At 51.1% G+C, this 21,182-nt stretch overlaps 1 protein-coding gene across 1 annotated transcript in view; it reads right to left on the bottom strand.

Annotated features, from left to right (window-relative positions):
* mroh1 (maestro heat like repeat family member 1) overlaps positions 1-21,182 on the bottom strand; it is a 76,882-nt gene that overhangs the window by 35,411 nt on the left and 20,289 nt on the right. Inside the window, exons 3-10 of the mRNA XM_033039208.1 lie at positions 19,693-19,838; positions 19,372-19,503; positions 18,297-18,459; positions 17,757-17,855; positions 15,928-16,079; positions 14,209-14,349; positions 11,114-11,206; positions 10,152-10,230 (exon numbers count right to left, since the gene is read on the bottom strand). Of these exons, the coding sequence (XP_032895099.1) occupies positions 10,152-10,230; positions 11,114-11,206; positions 14,209-14,349; positions 15,928-16,079; positions 17,757-17,855; positions 18,297-18,459; positions 19,372-19,503; positions 19,693-19,838 (1,005 nt within the window). The remainder of the gene's footprint in view (positions 1-10,151; positions 10,231-11,113; positions 11,207-14,208; positions 14,350-15,927; positions 16,080-17,756; positions 17,856-18,296; positions 18,460-19,371; positions 19,504-19,692; positions 19,839-21,182) is intronic.

Genomic DNA, 21,182 nt, shown 5'->3' with positions numbered 1-21,182 from the left:
TGAGGGGCTAGCTAACTGGAGAAGATATACAAAGGGGTCATAAAGAAGTCTAATATGAACCTTTGGTACCAAAAAACCCAAAGGTGGTGAATGTCGCACCATAATTGACTTAACCACTTGAGTATTTTCACCAGGTATACACACTTTATGGAAACTTGTAACTGCTAACCGTGGATTTCCTAGGATACTTTGTGGTAGACATCGACTTAAAAGATGCATACTATTCAGTACCCATTCATAAAAGATTTTCGGAGATACCACAATTTACCTGGATGGGGTAACTATGGCAGTATAAATTATTGACAATGGCCAAATATGAGACAAAACTGTTTCCAGATATTCAAACCAGCCCTGACACTATTAAGGAACATATCGTCATGGCATGTCTTTATGATATTAACGACAGACAAATCCATGGAAATAGCTAAATCAGCAGCATTAGCTACTAAAACTTATTTAGCCTGGGCTCTGTCATACAATCCAGATAAATCTACGTTGACACCATCAACAACTATGGACTATCTGGTATTCAAATTAACTCAGTCCACTTATCTATAACATTGCCAAAAGGAGTCAGCACATGACACAACCTGTAACAATTAATGGTAACAATCAACCAACCATTCAACAAAGTGGCAAGAGTAATTGGGAGTTAGTAGTAGCATTACCAGCTACTTAACTTGAACCTTTCCATTAGAGCTAAGGTGCTAGTGTTTAAACAAAATAACCCAAACCCAGAACAGGTGGTAAATGGACTAATCTGGAGTCATCATCACTACAGACACTGGGCATAAAACCTAGTTGGAAATATTGAGTACGTTCTATGGGTAAAAGCATATTGTTCAGTAGTGCACCATTTTGCATGTTCGTTTATAAATTAACAACATCACGTGGTGGCATATAACAAACCACTTGGGCGAAATAAAATCGATATCATGTGACAATTTATTTAACAATTGGTAACCGTATGTCGTCAAACATATTTGACCATCAGCAACTTACCTACCAGGTGAGCTAAATACTGTAAACAGACATATTAAACCAAAGTATTTGCTGAAATTACAAAGCAATATGGAACACCAGATATCGATTTCCCTGTATTCCAATTGAATCACCACGTACCGATGTATGTCGCATGAAACCAGACCTTGAGGCAGCGGCAATGGATACATTCCCGCTGAACTGGGGGAGGGAATCTAATCTCTATGTTCTCCCCTTTTCTACCTCATCAGTCAGGTACTACGGCCTCAACAGTCGGGTACTACGCAAAATACAGATGGACTCGGCTTCAGGTATTTTGATAGTACCCGACTAACCTACACAGTCATGGTTCCCAGTGGTCCTCGACATGGTCATTAAAACCCTAATGATTTTTCCCAGTAGCCCAGACTTATCAACTCACCCAGTTTCAGGCATAAGCCACCCATGCCTCGATAAATTAAACTACTGGGTTGCAGATTTGAAAAGACCACTGCTGGGCCTGGGTTGCAGAATTGGGAAGACCACTGCTGGGCCTGGATTTGTCAGACAGCACTATCGACACGATGACAGCATCCCATCACATATCCACAAGGGAACTATACTTGGAAAACATCAAGAAGTGGGAAGATACTGTTCAAACACAGGAACTACATATTCAACAAAACCTGTACTGGAGTTCCTGGCAGGTCTTCACCACAATGAAGGACTCAGCTACAGCGCCATTAATACAGCCAGAAGTGCTCTGTCAGCCTACTTAACTCAGGAACCAGGACAACAGGCCATAGGGTACCACCCACTGGTGATCAAACTCAGGTGAGGCATATTCAACTCTAATCCCCCAGACCTAGGTACACCCAAATCTGGGATGCCAGTGTGGTCCTGACGTACCTTAGGGGATGGTCACCAGCCAGGTCCCTCACCCTGGAACAGCTAACCCTGAAGACGGTCATGCTGATGGCCTTGTCTCAGCACAAAGAGTCCAGTTCCTCCATCTACTACGATTGGACAATATGGTTATAACACCAGACCGTGTCACATTTACCATTCAGGGGTTGGTCAAACAGAGCAGACCAGGAACATCAGGTCCAGTCATGGCATACCCACCTGAACCACGGTTATGTGTCATGACCCACTTATTGAACTACATCGACACAATAAGAAATCCCCGAGGGAGAGAAAAAGCCTTATGGGTCAGTCACAAGAAACCTCATGGTCGGGTGACGAGCCAAACTATCTCAAGTGGCTCAAGCAGGTACTGGGAGTTGCTGGAGTAAATACTAACGTGTATAAATCTTACTCCACCAGGGCAGCATCCACATCGGTGACTAAGAGGATGGACGTGCCTATGGACCACATCCTGGCTACAGCGGGGTGGTCTAGGGAGTATACGTTCCAAACTTTTGTAACAAGCCGCTGGCAGAACCTGTATCGTTTGCAGAAAAAGTATTAGAATCTGCAAATATATAATTTAAGCCCGGGGGAGCATTTTGGTCTTGTTATTGTTAATAACACTATTATTGTTTTACAAACAGATTAATGGTTGATTACGATAACATACTTCCTCCCTCGAATTACTTCGGCAGCGAGTGAAGTATGAACTGTTACACGGTTTGAAATCACAGAGCTTTAAAATCTTCACGTAGTCACTCACGTGACTCCGAAGTAAAATAGTAAGATTAAACGAGAACTTACCAGTTCGAAGTTTGATCTGTATTTTATGAGGAGTTACGATGAGGGATTACGTGCCCTCCGCTCCCACCCTCAATTATAGAGATCAACTGGTATTTTAGTTCACCTTTTCTTTACTATGTTTATTTCAATTATTGTGTCTTCTGTGATTCCACACCACTGCTTTGAAGTATGTCGCGCATGCGCGCTGGACGGGTTCTTCACGTAATCCCTCATCGTAACTCCTCATAAAATACAGATCAAACTTCGAACTGGTAAGTTCTCGTTTAATCTTACTATTAAACTACATTTGCCATACTTTGGTCCAGTTGATCAAGGTGATTCTTGATAAAGGGGCTGTCCCACTTGGGCGACCTAATTGGCGAGTTTAGAAGAGTTTTTTTTAAAATGACATGTTGAAGACTAGCTTCAACTAGCTTCGGGAAAATTGGACACCGAATAGTGCAGAGTGAAGACGACCTCCTTCGATCTCCTTTGACCTCCCTTCGACTATGATGAAGACTATCTACGACTACCTTTGACTACCCTCGATTACCCACGACTAACATGCCGACCTACTACGACTAAACCTACGAGTAAAAAGAGTATCGATTATTTTCCATGGCGACCCCTTTTTTTTTTTACTCGCGGGCGTTTTTTAACATATTGAAAAAACGCTGCGACCTAGCTGAGGCCTCGAGTACGAGGAGACCACTCTCGAGCATGAAGGAGAGTTACGAAGACCTCCTACGACCTCGTGTTGACCATGCTGCGAGTATGAGTCGAGGGCAAACTCGCCAGAACTCGCGGATTAGGTCGCCGCAGTGGGGCAGGCCCTTAACCATTTTCACCGTCTAAGATAAGACCTATTTTAGTCTCATCCGCAAACTTGCCAATCATGCCTTGTACGTTCTTATCCAAATCATCGATGTAGATGACAAGCAGCGACGGGCCCAGCACCGCACCCTGAGGCACATCACTAGTTACAGGCCTCCAGGCCGAAAAGCAACCTTCCACCATCACCCTCTGCTTCCTTCCATGAAGCCAATTCCAGTATCCAGCCGGCTAGCTCTCCTTGGATCCCATGCAATCTATCCATCCAGAGCATGCGGAACTGTTAATCCTGGCCAGATTGGAGAGGCTAGGACTTTAAAATTGAGTAAAGGCTTCAGGGCTGCTGGGCAATTTGGTCAATTTGAAAGTGCTCCCTGTGGAACTGGGACAAGCTGCAGAGTTGTGCCAGTTTGTCTAGAGCCCAGATCTGAGCTGCAGGAAGAGAATGGGAACATCTGCAGACCCGGACAATTAGGTGCAAAATGCATAGAATGGATTGGATGAATGCAAACCAGACATACAGTTTGTAAATAATTGTAAAATTATGTTGCAAAGCTTTACTTTACTGAATGTTGATTGGATGAGGTATTGAGCCTTGTCTGGTTTTCTTGCATATCAGGGCAAATATTGCGATGTTCGTTTCCTCTGAGAAACACTGTTTGAATACAATGTATTAGCCACTGTATTACTGGGTTAGTGAAATGTCTGTCATGTATGGGGTTAATCGATATCTGTAATTGGATTGCAGAGACCACCCCCATGTGGTTCGGCCCCTCGAGATCCGGGGACATATAAAAGTCAGCTACCACGAGGTCCTGCGTCGATCTTCTGGGAGAGCGCTTAGGTCTCTGTGACCTTCTGGAGTGTCTCTGCTTGAGCGAGGCCTAGAGGCCTTGATCAGGCAGATACGAGGATCGAACCCATGGTGGTTATGTACAGTGGTGGGAACTGTAATTGTGTTTTTAGGGGTGTACTCTGGTTATAAACTTAACTACCAAAAAAGTGAACTATTACCGATTAACTCATCGGCTAAGCAGCTCCCTCGCTCTTTAACCTCATTCAAATGGGCGGAGGACGGATTTCGCTACCTCGGCGTTTTTATCACAATACCTATATTTGATATGTTCCGCACAAACTTCCTGCCTCTGGTTGAGAAAGCTGAAAGAGACTTTGACCGCTGGTCAGTCTTACCGTTATCCCTCGCGGCCCAGATAAATCTGGTCAAGATGGTCGTCCTACCCAAATTCCTGTACCTTTTCCAGCATGTTCCTATATTTATCACTAAATCTTTTTTTGATAAATTAGAAAGGAGAATATCTAAATTTTTATGGGGTAGCAAACCGGCCAGAATTCGAAAGACGGTACTACAGTCTCCTAAGAGTGACGGCGGTTTGGCACTTCCTGACTTTAGGCGATACTACTGGGCTAACTTGCAAAAAATCCTGTACTGGATGAATGATGATTGCGACCACCTACCGACCTGGGTACACATGGAAAAGGCGAGTTCACATCTCCCGTTGCGGTCTGTCCTATGCTCTCAACTCCCCCTTTCTATAACATCTGCGGGTGCAGGCCCAATTGCGTCCCTCTCGCTCAAGATATGGAGTCAATTTAGGAAAAACTTCGGTTTACAAGGCCATTCCATCTTGAACATCACTGCTTAAAAATCACATCTTTAAACCTTCAAGTACAGACTCCGCATTCAAAACCTGGCATAGTAATGGCATCAGTAGTATCAAAAACCTTTACAAGGATGGCATTTTTTCGTCTTTTGCAGAGCTTTCGTACAACTATAGCCTCCCAAACTCCCACCTTTTTCGTTTTTTCCAGATTAGGAATTTTGTGACGAAGATATTCCCCCATTTGCCAAATCGTCCCCCTGAAACCCTGACCGATTCCATCCTAGCTCTAGATCCCAACCGGAAGAAATGCATCTCTTTTTTGTACAACTTGTTAGGGTCGGTTATATTGAAACCTCATACCTCATTAAAAGCTGCGTGGGAGGGCGAGCTGAATACGAAACTAACAGACCAGCAATGGGACTCTGCCTTGGATTTGATCCATTCTTCCTCCATATGTGCCCGTCATGGCCTAATCCAATGCAAAGTCCTTCACAAAGTCCACTACACAAACGCAAGATTATCTAGAATATACCCCGCTGTTAAAGACACCTGCAACAGATGCAATCAATCCCCTGCCAACCATAGTCATATGTTTTGGTCTTGCCCTAAGCTAGCAACCTTTTGGAGGAGTGCTTTCGACGTGCTAAGAAGAGCCTATGGCCAGACTATTCCTCCAAACCCACTGTCAGCTATTTTTGGTATTCCCCCCAACACCAACCTCTCAGTTGCGTTGAAGCGGGTCCTGGCTTTTACAACCCTGTTAGCCCGGAGACCGATTTTGCTTAACTGGAGACTTACCTGTCCCCCGACACACGCCCGCTGGATCAAGGAGGTGCTCTACAACTTAAAGCTTGAAAAACTTAGGTTCTCTCTCAAAGGCTCTACCAAGACATTCCTAGATACATGGAACCCTTTCCTGGAACTTGTTAACTCTCTTAACTTGTTTCCGTACTCGGAAGAGGACTGAGTGCCCTCTATCACAGCTCTGTCTTATTGCAGCTGCTATCCCCTCAACCCCTCCCTCCCTCCCCACAACTTTTTATCTTTTTTAATTTATTTATTTATTTATTTATTTTCCAAAACTATTCTTCTTCTTATTTTTATTATTTTTTATTATTATTTTTTTTTTTTAAATCGTATTTGTGTGGATGTGTACGTATGTGAGTGTTGTTTGTCCCCGGGTGGCGAGGGTGGGTAAGGGTAAGGGTTTTGAGGGTCGTTTACATACTGTTGTACAATTATGTCTGTTATCATTGTATGTATGCAAATTGCTGTTAAATTCAAAATTCAAATAAAAAGATTTAAACTAAAACAAAGATTAGTTGATCAAGTGATTGATTCAGTAGTTTTTGACTGAAACCAGACTGGGGGGGGAAGCTTAGAACAAGCAATTTACAGAACCTGATCAGAAAGCTAGCGGAAGTGCAGATAGATTATCTCGACAGCCTTTCCTCCTTCAACTTCCTTATTATTATTTCAAACAACTCAACCGAATTGTTGAGATTCAATCTCCCACGTACAAAACCGTGCTGACTGGCCCTAATCAACCGGTCTGTCCCAATACATGTACATCCTATCGCTCACAACCCTCTCCAGTAACGTTCCTACCAGGGGGGCACGGTGGTAGAGTTGCTGCCTTACAGCGCCAGTGACCCGGTTTCGATCCTGACCACGGATGCTGTCTGTGTGGAGTTTGCACGTTCTCCCTATGAGTGCGTGGGTTTTCCCTAGGTACTACAGTTTCCTCCCACTCCAAAGACGCGCAGGTTTGTAGGTTAATCGGCATGGTATAAATGTAAATTGTCCCTTGTGTGTGTAGGATATTGTTAAAATACTGGTCGGCGTGGACTCGGTGGGCCGAAGGGCCTGTTTCCACACTGTATCTCTAAACTAAAACTAAGATGGTCGGCTCACTGGTCCTATAGTTCACCGGTTTTATATTTGCAGCCCTTGTTAAATAAAGGCACAACATTAGCCCTCCCCCAGCTTAACGGCACCTCACCCGTGCCTGAGGGTGATCCATATTCTCAGCCAGGGCTCCTTGAGGTCATACAACATAGAGCAGTACTGCACAAGAACAGGCCCTTCGGCCCACAATGTCTGTGCTCAACATAATGCCCAGGCCAACTCTTATTTGCTTGCTTATAAGCCATGTCCCTCCATACCCATATGCCTATCATAAGCTTCTTAAATACCACGATTGTATCGGCCTCGACTACCACACCCTGTAGCACATTCCAGGCACACACCACCCTCACTTGCCCCCACACACCTCTCCTTTAAACACTTTAATATAAAAACAGGGATCCAGAATATGAAACAGGAGTGTAATACTGAGGCTCTATAAGGTGCTGGTCAGACCGTATTTGGTGGCAAAAACAGGAAGGCAGATTATTATCCAAATGGTGTCACGTTGGGGAAAGGGGAAGTACAACGAGATCTGGGTGTCCTTGTTCATCAGTCACTGAAAGTAACCATGCAGGTACAGCAGGAGTGCAGCGTAGGTTCACAAAGTTAATAATTCACGGGATGGCAGGACTGTCATAAGTTGATAGAATGGAGCGGCTGGGCTTGTACACTCTGGAATTTAGAAAGATGAGAGGGAATCTTATTGAAACATATAAGATTATTAAGGATTTGGACACGCTAGAGGCAGGAAACATGTTTCCGATGTTGGGGGAGTCCAGAACCAGGGGCCACAGTTTAAGAATAAGGAGTAAGCCATTTAGAACGGAGATGAGGAAATACTTTTTCACACAAAGAGTTGCGAGTTTGTGGATTTCTCTGCCTCAAAGGGCGGTGGAGGCCGGTTCTCTGGATGCTTTCAAGAGAGAGTTCGATAGAGCTCTTAAACATAGCGGAGTCAGGGGATATGGGGAGAAGGCAGGAACGGGTACTGATTGTGTATGATCAGCCATGATCACATTGAGGGGTGGTGCTGGCTCGAGGGGCCGAATGGCCTACTCCTGCACCTATTGCCTATTGTATTGTGAACAGTTTTGAGCCCCATATCTGAGGAAGGATGTGCTGGTGCTGGAGAGGGTTCAGAGGAGTTTTGTGTAGGAACTGCAGCTGCTGGAGAGACACATAATGCTGGAGTAACTCAGCGGGACAGGCAGCATCTCTGGAGAAAAGGAATAGGTGGCGTTTCGGGTCGAGACCCTTCTTCAGACTGAGAGTCAGGGAGAGGGAAACGAGAGATATAGATGGTGATGTGGAGAGATATAGAACAAATGAATGATAGATATGCAAAAAAGTAACTATGATAAAGGGAACTGGCCATTGTTAGCTGTGTCTCAACAAGGTGACTTTGAAGCTGGTACGACTGGGTGGGGGAGGGATGGAGAGAGAGAGAGAATGCCGGAGCTACCTGAAGTGAGAGAAATAAATATTTATACCACTGGGCTGTGAGCTGCCCAAGCGAAATATGAGATGCTGTTCCACCAATTTGCGTTTGGCCTCACTCTGACAATGGAGGAGACCGAGGACAGAAAGGTCTGTGTGGGAATGGGAAGGAGAATTAAAGTGTGCAGCAACCGGGTGTTCAGGTGGGTCCAGGCAGACTGAGCGAAGGTGTTCCATGAAACGATCACCCAGTCTACGTTTGGTGTCACCGATGTATAAGAGTCCACATCTTGAACAATTGATACAGTGGATGAGGTTGGAGGAGGTGCAGGTGAACCTCTGCCTCACCTGAAAAGACTGTCGGGGTCCCTGGAGTCAGAGTCAAGGGAGGAGGTATAGGGACAGGTGTTGCATCTTCTGCGGTCGCAGGGGAAGGTACATGGGGAGGGGGTGGTTTGGGTGGGAAGGGATGAGTTAACCAGGGAGTTGCGGAGGGAACGGTCTCTGTGGAAGGCGGAAAGGGGTGGAGATGGGGAAATGTGGCCAGTGATGGGATCCCGTTGGAGGTGGCGGAATTGTGGGAGGATTATGTGCTGTATGCGATGGGGTGGAAGATTTAGGACTAGGGGGACTCTGTCTCTGTTGCGACTAGGGGGAGGGGGGAGCAAGGGCGGAGCTGCGGGGTACCGAGGAGACCCATGTGAGGGCCTCATCTATGATGGAAGAGGGGAAACCCCGTTGCCTAAAGAATGAAGTATGGATGGTATGGAACACCTCATCTTGGGCGTCGAGGGAGGAATTGGGAGTAGGGGATAGAGTCTTTGCAGGAAGCAGGGTGGGAAAAAGTGTAGCCGAGATAGTTGTGGGAGACAGTGGGTTTGTAATAGATGTCAGTCAATAGTCTATTTCCAGTGATGGAGCCGGTGAGATCAATATAGGGGAGGGAGGTGTCAGAAATGGTCCAAGTGACCAAGTGAGGTTCACAAGAATCATCCAAGAAATTTGAGGAAGGACATTCTTGCTATTGAGGGAGTGCAGCGTAGGTTTACAAGGTTAATTCCCGGGATGGCGGGACTGTCATATACTGAGAGAATGGAGCGGCTGGGCTTGTATACTCTGGAGTTTAGAAGGATGAGAGAGCATCTTATTGAAACATATAAGATTGTTAAGGGTTTGGACACGCTAGAGGCAGGAAACATGTTCCCGATGTTGGGGGAGTCCAGAACCAGGGGCCACAGTTTAAGAATAAGGGGTAAGTCATTCAGAACGGAGACGACAAAACACTTTTTCTCACAGAGAGTGGTGAGTGTGTGGAATTCTCTGCCTCAGAGGGCGGTGGAGGCCGGTTCTCTGGATGCTTTCAAGAGAGAGCAGAGTCAGGGGATATTGGGAGAAGGCAGAAACGGGGTACTGATTGGGGATGATCAGCCATGATCACATTGAAGGGCCAAATGCACCTGTTGTCCATTGTCTATTGTCACATCCACTCTATCCAGGCCTTTCACGATACGGTACATTTCAATGAGGTTCCCCCCTCATCTCCAGCGAGTCGAGGCCCAGTGGCGTCAAACGCTCAGCTTCGTTCTGCTCTGCGGTCGGTGTCAGCCTGGATTCCATGGTCCACACACAGAGGCCCCTCTCAAGGATTGGCTCTACCCTTCACCAGAGGACGACACGCTTTTTTTCCCAAACCTTCCTTACCCAAGACGGTGAAGCAGCGGAGAACTTCATTGTGGTTCTTGACGGCCGTGTGGTTGTTGTAATCCAGGGTAGTGCAGATCTGTGGAGGGGGAAGAGGGACACATATGTTTGCTATTTGCTCACCGCATACAGTGAAGAACTTTCTTGAAGTCTTATCTTCCAGAGAGTCGTAGACTGAGCGCCATTGTGGCTTAGCTGGCAGAGCCACTGTCCCTCTGCTCCAGCGACCTAGGTGGAGTCAATCCTGACCTCTGCGGAGTGCTGTCTGTGCGGAGTTTGCAAGTTCTCTCTGAGTTTCCCCAGATGCTCTGGTTTCTTCCCACATCCCAAAGACAATAGACAATAGGTGCAGGAGTAGGCCATTCGGCCCTTCGAGCCGGCACCGCCATTCATTGCGAACAGGGCTGAACATCCCCAATCAGTACCCTGTTCCTGTTTTCTCCCCATATCCCTTGACTCTGCTATCTTAAAAAGCCCTATCTAGCTCTCTCTTGAAAGCATCCACTGAATCAGCCTCCATTGCCTTCTGAGGCAGAGAATTCCACAGACTCACCACTCACTGTGTGAAAATGTTTTTCGTCATCACCAGTCTAAATGGTTTACCCCTTACTCTTAAACTGTGGCCCCTGGTTCTGAACTCCCCCAACATCGGGAACATGTTTCCTGCCTCCAGAGTGTCCAACGCCTTAATAATCTTATATGTTTCAATAAGAACTCCTCTCATCCTTCTAAATTCCAGTGTACACAAGCCCAGCCGCTCCATTCTTTCAATGCGCGTGGGAAGGTAAATTGGGCACCAGTGACCTTATGGAGGTGTACAAGATCATGAGGGGCAAGGGTAAAGTGGATGCCCCAGGGTAGAGAGCAGAGAGCTCAATGTGAGAGGGGAGAGGTTGAAGATGGATCTGAGGGCCAGCTTTGTCACACAACCCCACACCCAGCCCCATCCACCCACGCCTTACCTGGGGGTGCAGGGTGTTGAGCAGATTGTCGATCTGTGTCTCCAGCACACGACTGCCCATCTCCACAGCGGCATCCAGCACGTGGCACAGGCTCTGGGGGTCGAGTCACCGGTTAGACAGTGGCAGTGGCCGTTCACACCGCGGCGAGCTCACCGCCCTGTTCCACCGCCCCACGTCACCCGCGCCAGCATCTCCCTCCACCACCGCACCCACCTCACCCGCGCCAACATCTCTCACCACACTACTCCCAGCCCTCCCATCTGCACCACCACCTCACCGCCACCACCTCCCCCCGCTTTTCCACTCCCCCTCCCCCAACCGCCACACTCAGGCACGTGCCGTCAGGGCCGGCAAGGTCGGCACTGCCTACCCTGACTAAAATTATAAAATGGTAATTATTAAATATAAATAGTAAAGGCATGGGAGAATTATGCCTATCTAAGAGACCGATCTGTTAGGTAGGCATAATTCTCTGTGCCTTTTATCCGCAGCACTTGTAACATATGAAGGTCTGTGCAGCCCACGTGCCGTCAGCGCTGCTTCAAGCCGTTAATGACAAGCGGGGCTGAAGGCAGCTGAAATTCTGCCTTTGTAGCACTGCGCATGCGCAGCAGCCTTCTGCAGGTTCGTGTACCAATAACGTGGGAAGTACATTTCTTGGTGCTTTATGGTTTTAAATACCGTATTTCCTGGGGTGGGTGGGGAGAGTTCCTTTCACAGTGTTTGAGGAGTCTGGCCTGGGGTAAAGTTGCGGGGAGGGCAGGAGCGTTGTGAAGGAGGGGGTCGGGGCCAGTAACCCACTTTGCGAAGCTCCGGGCACGGAGCCACCGCATTGTGGCCGGGGAGTGAATGAGCTCGGGTGGCTGCCGCAGCGCTCCGGGCACGGACAGCAGAACTGGCCGCCACTTCCGAGGAAGGAAGCAGCTCGGGTGACTGCGAGCAGCCGCCGGTACCAGACAGCAGAACCGGCTGCCACGTCAGCCCCATCTGCTGGTCCCCGCTCACCTCTGGCAGTGCTCTCCGTCTGAACACCTCTCTCCTGCCGCTCGCCGGCCGGCTTCCCGCAAATCCTTAAATTCCGACAGCGCGCTCAAGGGACCAATTGAGGTTACTCGCTGTGGGAATTTAAGGATTTGTGGGAAGCGGCTGACATGAGCGAAGTCGGCGAGCGGCAGGTGAGAGGTGTTCAGACGGAGAGCGCTGCCAGAGGTGAGCAGGCCGGCAGAAGGCGCCGAAGTGGCAGCCGTTTCTGCTGTCGGGTCCCGGCGGCTGCTCGCAGTCACCCGAGCTGCTTCCTTCCCCGGAAGTGGCGGCCAGTTCTGCTGTCTGTGCCCGGAGCGCTGCGGCAGCAGTGAGTGAGCCTGACATGATCTCCGACCCCCTCCTTCTCAACTCTCCTACCCTCCCCGCCTCTTTAACCCCTGGCACAGACTCTCCACACGCTGTGATAGGAACTCTCCCTCCAATTGGTCCCTTAAATTGGTATTGTCATTCAATAAGATGACAACTGATTCAACGTCCCGGTGTGCTCCAGTTTTTCCCACCATCTCTCCATCTGCCTTCATCCTCCATCCCCCACCCATTCAGTAATTAAAAAATGAAGGAGATTTAGAAGCCTTGAGAAAATGGAATTGTTACTTTTTTTATTTTTTACGGAGAGAACAATCTGCGCATGCACGGTTTAAGATTTTTTTTTGAAGCCGAATGACTCATGGCACGTGCCTGCCTACACCCCACCCACACCGCTACACTGTCCCCACCCCACCCACACCACCGCCTCCCTCCACCATACCGCTAACACCTCTCCCATCCGCACCCACCACCTCACCGCGCCACACCGACTTCTCACTGCCCCACACTGCCCCCTCCCCCGTCCTCACACCGCCACCCCACCCCTGGAAAGAGGAGGGGGGGGGGAGAAGGGGAGAGGTGTGGCCTGTGGCTGGCACGGAGGTGATGAGGTGGAGGTGGTAGTCAGGAGGGAGGGGGGAGATGAGGAAGGAGAGGAGGGAGGGGGAGGGGGGTGAGGGGAGAGGGGGAAAGTAGAGCAGATGGGGAGGGAGGAGAGAGGGGGAGTTTGGACAAGGTGGGGTTGGGGCTGTTAGAAACATAGAAACATAGACAATAGGTGCAGGAGGAGGCCATTCGGCCCTTCGAGCCAGCACCGCCATTCATTGTGATCATGGCTGATCGTCCCCAATCAATAACCCGTGCCTGCCTTCTCCCCATATCTCTTGACTCCATTAGCCCCTAGAGCTCTATCTAACTCTCTCTTATATCCATCCAGTGATTTGGCCTCCACTTGAATTCCACAAATCCACAACTCTCTGGGTGAGAAAGTTTTTTGTTGTTGAGGATGAGTGTTTGGTGGGGAGGATGAGGAGGTTGGAGAATGGTTGGCGAGGATGAGTGTGGCTGCGGAGGTCAGGACAGGGTGGGAAGGTGGAGGTAAGAGTCCGTATTGGGATAAGGTTCAGTTAGTGAGGATGAGTGTGTGGTGAGGAGCTCGAGGGGGGGGGGGGGGGGGGAGGATGAGGTGTGAGTTGATGTTGGAACGGAGGTCGGGTTCGGTTGGCGAGTATAAATGATGGCGGTATAAGTGATGACTTCTCCAATTTCAGGTAGTCCCTGCTTTCTCCCTCCTTCCCCTCCCCTTCCCAGCTCTCCCACAGCCTACTGTCCCCGCATCTTCGTTTCTTCTTCCCCCCCCCCCCCCCCCACCCACACATCAGTCTGAAGAAGGGTCTCAACCCGAAACGTCACCTATTCCTTCGCTCCATAGATGCTGCCTCACCCGCTGAGTTTCGCCAGCATTTTTGTCCAGCTGCGGTGAAGGTGAGTCGGGGCAAGGGAGAGGAGGTGGAGATCAGGACGAATGGATAAGGCGTGTCTGAGCCTGGCAGTTGTGGCGTGGTGTGTGAGCCGTGACCAGTTGGCATTGGGAGGTGGTTTGGTGGGTGTGGTGGTCAGGCAGTGAGTATGTTGGAGTTTGGGGGGGGTGGGGTTAGGGTTTGGGCTTGGATGAGTGTTGGGGTTGATGGTGAGTAGGGGTGAAGGGGTGGGGTGGTGGAGGTTGTGAGCAGCGCGCCCCTTACCTGGGTGATGTGGAGGTGGTCAGAGTGTTTGCGGTAGAGGTTGAGGATGCCGGGGATCATCCTGGGTAGCTGTTCCTCCAGCTTGTCGTGGGGCATCAGGTGTGACATCTGCCCCACCGCCTCCACCACACTGCTCCGCAGCTGCCGAGGCAAACACACGCCGGCTCACACACGGGCAAACGTCACGGCTCACAGGCAACGCCAACAACCGCCCAGCTCAGACACGGGCAAACATCACGGCTCAATATACAATAGACAATAATAATAATAATAATGGATGGGATTTATATAGCGCCTTTCTAATACTCAAGGCGCTTTACATCGCATTATTCATTCACTCCTCAGTCACACTCGGTGGTGGTAAGCTACTTCTGTAGCCACAGCTGCCCTGGGGCAGACTGACGGAAGCGTGGCTGCCAATCTGCGCCTACGGCCCCTCCGACCACCACCAATCACTCACACACATTCACACACAGGCAAAGGTGGGTGAAGTGTCTTGCCCAAGGACACAACGACAGTATGCACTCCAAGCGGGATTCGAACCGGCTACCTTCCGGTTGCCAGCCGAACACTTAGCCCATTGTGCCATCTGTCGTCCCTACAATAGGTGCAGGAATAGGCCATTCGGCCCTTCAAGCCAGCACCGCCATTCAATGTGATCATGGCTGATCATCCCCAATCAGTACCCCGTTCCTGCCTTCTCCCCATATCCCCTGACTCCGCTATCTTCAAGAGCCCTATCTAGCTCTCTCTTGAAAGTATCCAAAGAACCGGCCTCCACCACCCTCTGAGGCAGAGAATTCCACAGACTCACCACTCTCTCTGAGGAAAAGTGTTTCCTCGTCTCCGTTCTAAATGGCTTACTCCTTATTCTTAAACTGTGGCCCCTGGTTCTGGACTCCCCCAACATCGTGAACATGTTTCCTGCCTCTAGCATGTCCAAACCCTTAACTATCTTATATGTTTCAATGAGATACCCTCTCATCCTTCTAAACTCCACATTGTACAAGCCCAGCTGCTCCATTCTCTCAGCATATGACAGTCCCGCCTTCCCGGGAATTAACCTGGTGAAACTACGCTGCACTCCCTCAATAGCAAGGGAGTCACGGGCAACGCCAATAACTGCCCGGCTCAGCCCACTCAGCCCCGGCTCACATGGACACCACCGGCCCGCCACCGTGCTGCCCCTGTGTGTTGGGCCAATAGGGCCTGTTTCCGTGATGAACAGCTCCATGACTCTACGGGGAGGCCATGCGGCCCACTGAGTTGGACCTAGCTCTGTGTATCAGTAACCCTTCTGGTCCTCGCACCCCGCTCTCCCTCTCCCCACATCCCCTCAAGCACCTCCCCAGGCAGCAACTCCCCACACTGTCCCTCACCCCAGTTGATGGACCGCCCCTGCCGCTGTCTGACCGAGGGTCCCCCACCTGTCCAGCCTTGGGGCCCCCAACCCGACCGAGGGTCCCGATCAAGCTGTCCCATCCCCCCCCCCCCCCCCCTCCCCACCCGACTGAGGATCCGGATCGAGCCGAGGGTCTGTATCGAACAGAGCCCCCCGTCCATTCACCGTACACCCCCACGCTGCTGAGGGTCCGGACCAAGCCCCACTGTCCGGACGAGAGACCCGCTCCCACCTAGCTGAGGGTCTGGGTGGAGCCAGTGGTCCGGAGTTAGTCCGTCCCGTTCAGCCGAGAGACCCCCCCCCCCCGCCTCACCCACCTTGGGGTCTTTGTGCTGCAGCCAGCCATTGAAGAGGATGTCGTAGGAGGCGAAGATCTCAGCAGAGAAGGCGTCTTTCCTGACGGTGGGGTCTGGGGCCTTGTCCAGGTTGGCCAGGTACTCCAAGATGCTCTCACTGAAGTGGGCCAGAGCTGCAGGAGCAAGGTCTACATCAACATCAACACACACACACGCTGCCCAAATCACCCTGCTCCACACACACACACACACACACACAGTGCTCCACACCCTGCTCCACACACACACACATCCTGCTCCACACACACACACTGCTCCACACCCTGCTCCACACACACACACACACACAGCCCAACACACCCTACTACACACACACACACATCCTGCTCCACACACACTGCTACACACACACACCCTGCTCCACACACACACACACAGCTCCACACACACACCCTGCTCCACACACACACACACAGCCCAACACACCCTACTACACACACACACTGCTCCACCCCTGCTCCACACACACACTGCTCCACACACACACACCCTGCTCCACACACACACTGCTCCACACACACACCCTGCTCCACACACACACACACAGCCCAACACACCCTACTACACACACACACACCCTGCTCCACACACACACAGCCCAACACACCCTACTACACACACACACACCCTGCTCCACACACTGCTACACCCCTGCTCCACACACACACACACAGCCCAACACACCCTACTACACACACACACACCCTGCTCCACACACTGCTACACCCCTGCTCCACACACACACACACAGCCCAACACACCCTACTACACACACACACACCCTGCTCCACACACTGCTACACCCCTGCTCCACACACACACACACAGCCCAACACACCCTACTACACACACACACCCTGCTCCACACACACACTGCTCCACCCCTGCTCCACACACACACACACAGCCCAACACACCCTACTACACATACACACACACCCTGCTCCACACACACACCCTGCTCCACACACACACACACCCTACTACACATACACACACACCCTGCTCCACACACACACATCCTGCTACACACACACACTGCTCCACACACACAGCCCAACACACCCTACTATACATACACACACACCCTACTCCACACACACACACATCCTGCTACACACTGCTCCACACCCTGCTCCACACACACACACAGCCCAACACACCCTACTACATACACACACACCCTACTACATACACACACACACCCTGCTCCACACACACACACACACACACACAGCCCAACACACCCTGCTACACACACACACACACACACCACTCCACACACTCTGCTACACACACACAAACACCCTGCTCCACACACACACACCTTGCCCAACACACACTGCTCCACACACACACACACACACAGCCCAACACACCCTGCTACACATACACACACCACTCCACACACTCTGCTACACACACAAACACCCTGCTCCACACACACACACACAAACACTCTGTTCCATTACACACACACAAACACCCTGCTCCCCACACACACACACAAACACCCTGCTCCATTCACATATATATACACACACACACACACCCTGCGCCACGGAACCAACATTTTAACACACACACACACACGCGCATACACACCGCCCACGCCCTACCCACCCACATTCCCATCAAACACCCCCCCCTCCCCATCTACCCACCCGCCCACACTCCCGTCCGCACGTCACCCATCCACCCAACAGTTGCACACACACCAACAGACACAGAGTGAAGCTCCCTCATGCACTCCTGGGGTCAGACCCAGAGTGAAGCTCCCTGTCACGTACCGATGGTGAAGACTGATTTCATGGAGTCTTGCTTGGCCATTGCCAGCATGGGCAGCATCGTTCCCAGGATTGCCGTCAGAAAGGGGACCATCCCGTACACTGGGAGACAAACAGCCAGTGGGTTAGTGTAGGAAGGAACAGCAGATGCTGGTTTAAACCAAAGATAGACACATAAAACTGGAGTAACTCAGCGGGATGGGCAGCATTTCTGGAGAGAAGTATATATGTGTATGAGCATTAACATGTGTGTGTGTGTGTGTGTGTACGTACATGCGTGTGAGTGTATATACAGATGTATGTATATCTATGTATACACACGTGGGGGATAAGAGCGGATTACGGGGGAGGGATACGGAGGCAGGCAGAGGTTAGTATAACGTCAGCGTGCTGGGCAGGGACATGTTGGCCACAAGGGCCTGCACTGTGCTGGACAGGGATGGGATGGGCAGAAGGGCCTGTGCCTGGCTGGGCAGAGATGGGATTGCACCGTGCTGGGCAGGAACATGCTGGGCAAAAGGGTCTGTGCCATGCTGATCTCACCGTTGGCCGTGGAGAGGTTACCCAGGGTGTGGACGATGTAGAGGTGGGGCAGCACTCCGGGCTGGAACTTCTGCAGGACGTCCTCCATCACCTCATTGATGAACCTGCAGCCCAGAGCCACCAGCAGCTGGCTGGCAGCGGCCTGCCACTCCGCCTGTACATCCTGGCACAACAAGGACATGTCAGTGTCAACCAGCCCAGGTGACCCACCACACACCCCCCCCCCCCACCACAAACACACACACACACACACGCGCCCCACACACACCCCACACACACGCGCCCCACACACACACATACGCACAACCCACACACACCCCACATGCCCCACACACACACACACGCCCCCCACACATACAAGTCCCACACACACGCCCCACACACACACACACCCACCACACACACCACACACACCCACCACACACACACACACCACACAAGCCCCACACACAAGCCCCACACACACACCACACACACGCCCCACACACACACCACACACACGCCCCACACACACACCACACACATACACACAACCCACACGCACGCGCACCTCACACATGCGTCCCACACACACGCCCCACACACACGCCCCATACACACACCCCCCCCACATACACACAACCCACACACACGCGCACCCCACACACACGCGCCCCACACACACACGCCCCACACACACACACACACAACCCACACACACACGCGCCACACACACGCCCCACACACACATACACACAACCTACACACAAACGCCCCACACACACACACACATACACACAACCCACACACATACAACCCCTACACACACAACCCACACACACACACAACCCACACACACACAACCCCTACACACACACACATACAACCCACACACACACAACCTACATACACACACACACACAACCCACACCACCGCCACTGTCCCGCAGTGTGTGTGTCCCACCCCATCACCACCCCTGCAACAGCAAGCCCACTGCCTGCCCCCACCCACAGGAACCCTCCTCCATTCCCTTCCCCCCTCCCCCTAACCCCTCCGTTCCCTCTGCCCACCCCGTCCTCTGGCGCAGGGACGTACCTTGGAGCGGGTCATCTCGTCGGAGGCGAGGGAGATGAGCTTGCGGGCGAGGGGCTGCTCCAGGCGGTCCAGGCTGTCCTTGGCGATGGCCTCCATGCTGTGCAGCACGATGACACGGTGGACCTGTACAAGCTGGTCAGAGAGAGCACCGTCACACACAGCACGGGGAAGGGATAAAGATGGCGGGGTGATGTTTGGGTGCGGCCAGTGTTGGCACTGGGTGACGGTAGAGGGAGGTTCCCCGATGGGAGAGGACGAGTTTCCCCACAGCCCCCCCCCCCCCGCCCCTTCCCTTCCCCCCACCCCCACCCTTGCTCCTACCTTGCTGTGCTTGCTGAGGTAGTCATGGCAGGCGGTCAGTACCAGCTGGGGATGTCGTGCCCCCAGTACCCGCAAGGCCTGTGCGATCTCCTGCCGCACCCCCTCGTCCTTGTCGAAGGCGGCATCGATGAGGGCCAGGGAGAAAGCTGCAGGGGAAGGGCAACGCCAGGCTGGGTCAACACTCTGCTGCCCAGAATGTGTGTGTGTATGTAAGAAGGAACTGCAGATGCTGGTTTACACCCTAGCTGGAGTAACCCAGCAGGACAGGCAGCATCTCTGGAGAGAAGGAATGGGTGATGTTTCGGGTCGAGACACTTCTTCAGACTGAGAGCGGGCGCGAGGATGTTGCTTGGACTCTAGGGCCCGGGATACAGGGATAGGTTGGCCAGGCTAGCACTTCATCCACAGAGTCGCACAGCATGGAAACAGGCCCGTCAGTCCACGCCGACCAACCTGGCCCCATCTACACCAGCCCGCAAGAAATTGCAGAGAATTGTGGACGCAGCCCAGACCATCCCACAAGCCAACCTCCCTTCCATTGACTCCATCTACACCTCACGCTGCCTCGGCAAGGCCAGCCGCATCATCAAGGACCAGTCTCACCCTGGTCGCTCCCTCTTCTCCCCTCTCCCATCAGGCACGAGGTACAGAAGTGTGAAAACGCACACTTCCAGATTCAGGGACAGTTTCTTCCCAGCTGTTATCAGGCAACTGAATTATCCTACCACAACCAGAGAGCAGTGCTGAACTACTATCTACCTCATTGGTGACCTTCGGACTATCCTTGATCGGACTTTGCTGGCTTTACCTTGCATTAAACGTTATTCCCTTATCATGTATCTGTACACTGTGAATGCCTCCAATGCAATGATGTATCGTCTTATTGCTGACTGGTTAGCACGCAACAAAAGCTTTTCACTGCACCTCGGTACACGTGACAATGAACTAAAACCGAAACCTTCCTGCATTTAGCCCATATCCCTCTAAACCTTTCCTATCCATGTACCTGTACATCAAGCGCAGGAGGCTGAGGGTTGATTGTATAGATGTGCGGAAAATCCTGAGGGAAGTAGTTAGAGCAGATCCACAGTCTTTCACCCAGAGTAGAGGAATGATGAACGAGGGGACATAACTTTAACGTGAGAGGTGTAAGATGTAATGGTGTAGTGGGCATATGGATCGAGATGCCAGAGGAGGTAGTTGTGGCAGGTACATTTACAACATTTAAAAGACATTTGCGCAGGAAGGATTTACAAGGATATGGACAGAATGCAGGCAAATTGGACGAGTTCAGATGGATGGTCATGTTCATAGGTGATAGGAGAAGAATTAGGCCATTCGGCCCATCAAGTCTACTCCGCCATTCAATCATGGCTGATCTATCTCTCCCTCGTAACTCCATTCTCCTGCCTTCTCCCCGTAACCCCTGACATCTGATGGCAAGGGGCTACGTGCAGCGTTTTAAAGCTTTGGTCAGGCCGCATTTGGAA

The sequence above is a fragment of the Amblyraja radiata genome, chromosome 2 (genome assembly GCF_010909765.2).
Source record: "Amblyraja radiata isolate CabotCenter1 chromosome 2, sAmbRad1.1.pri, whole genome shotgun sequence".
Taxonomy (NCBI): domain Eukaryota; kingdom Metazoa; phylum Chordata; class Chondrichthyes; order Rajiformes; family Rajidae; genus Amblyraja; species Amblyraja radiata.
The sequence above is the reverse complement of the archived record's forward strand: the minus strand, read 5'-3'. Positions and strand labels throughout refer to the sequence as shown.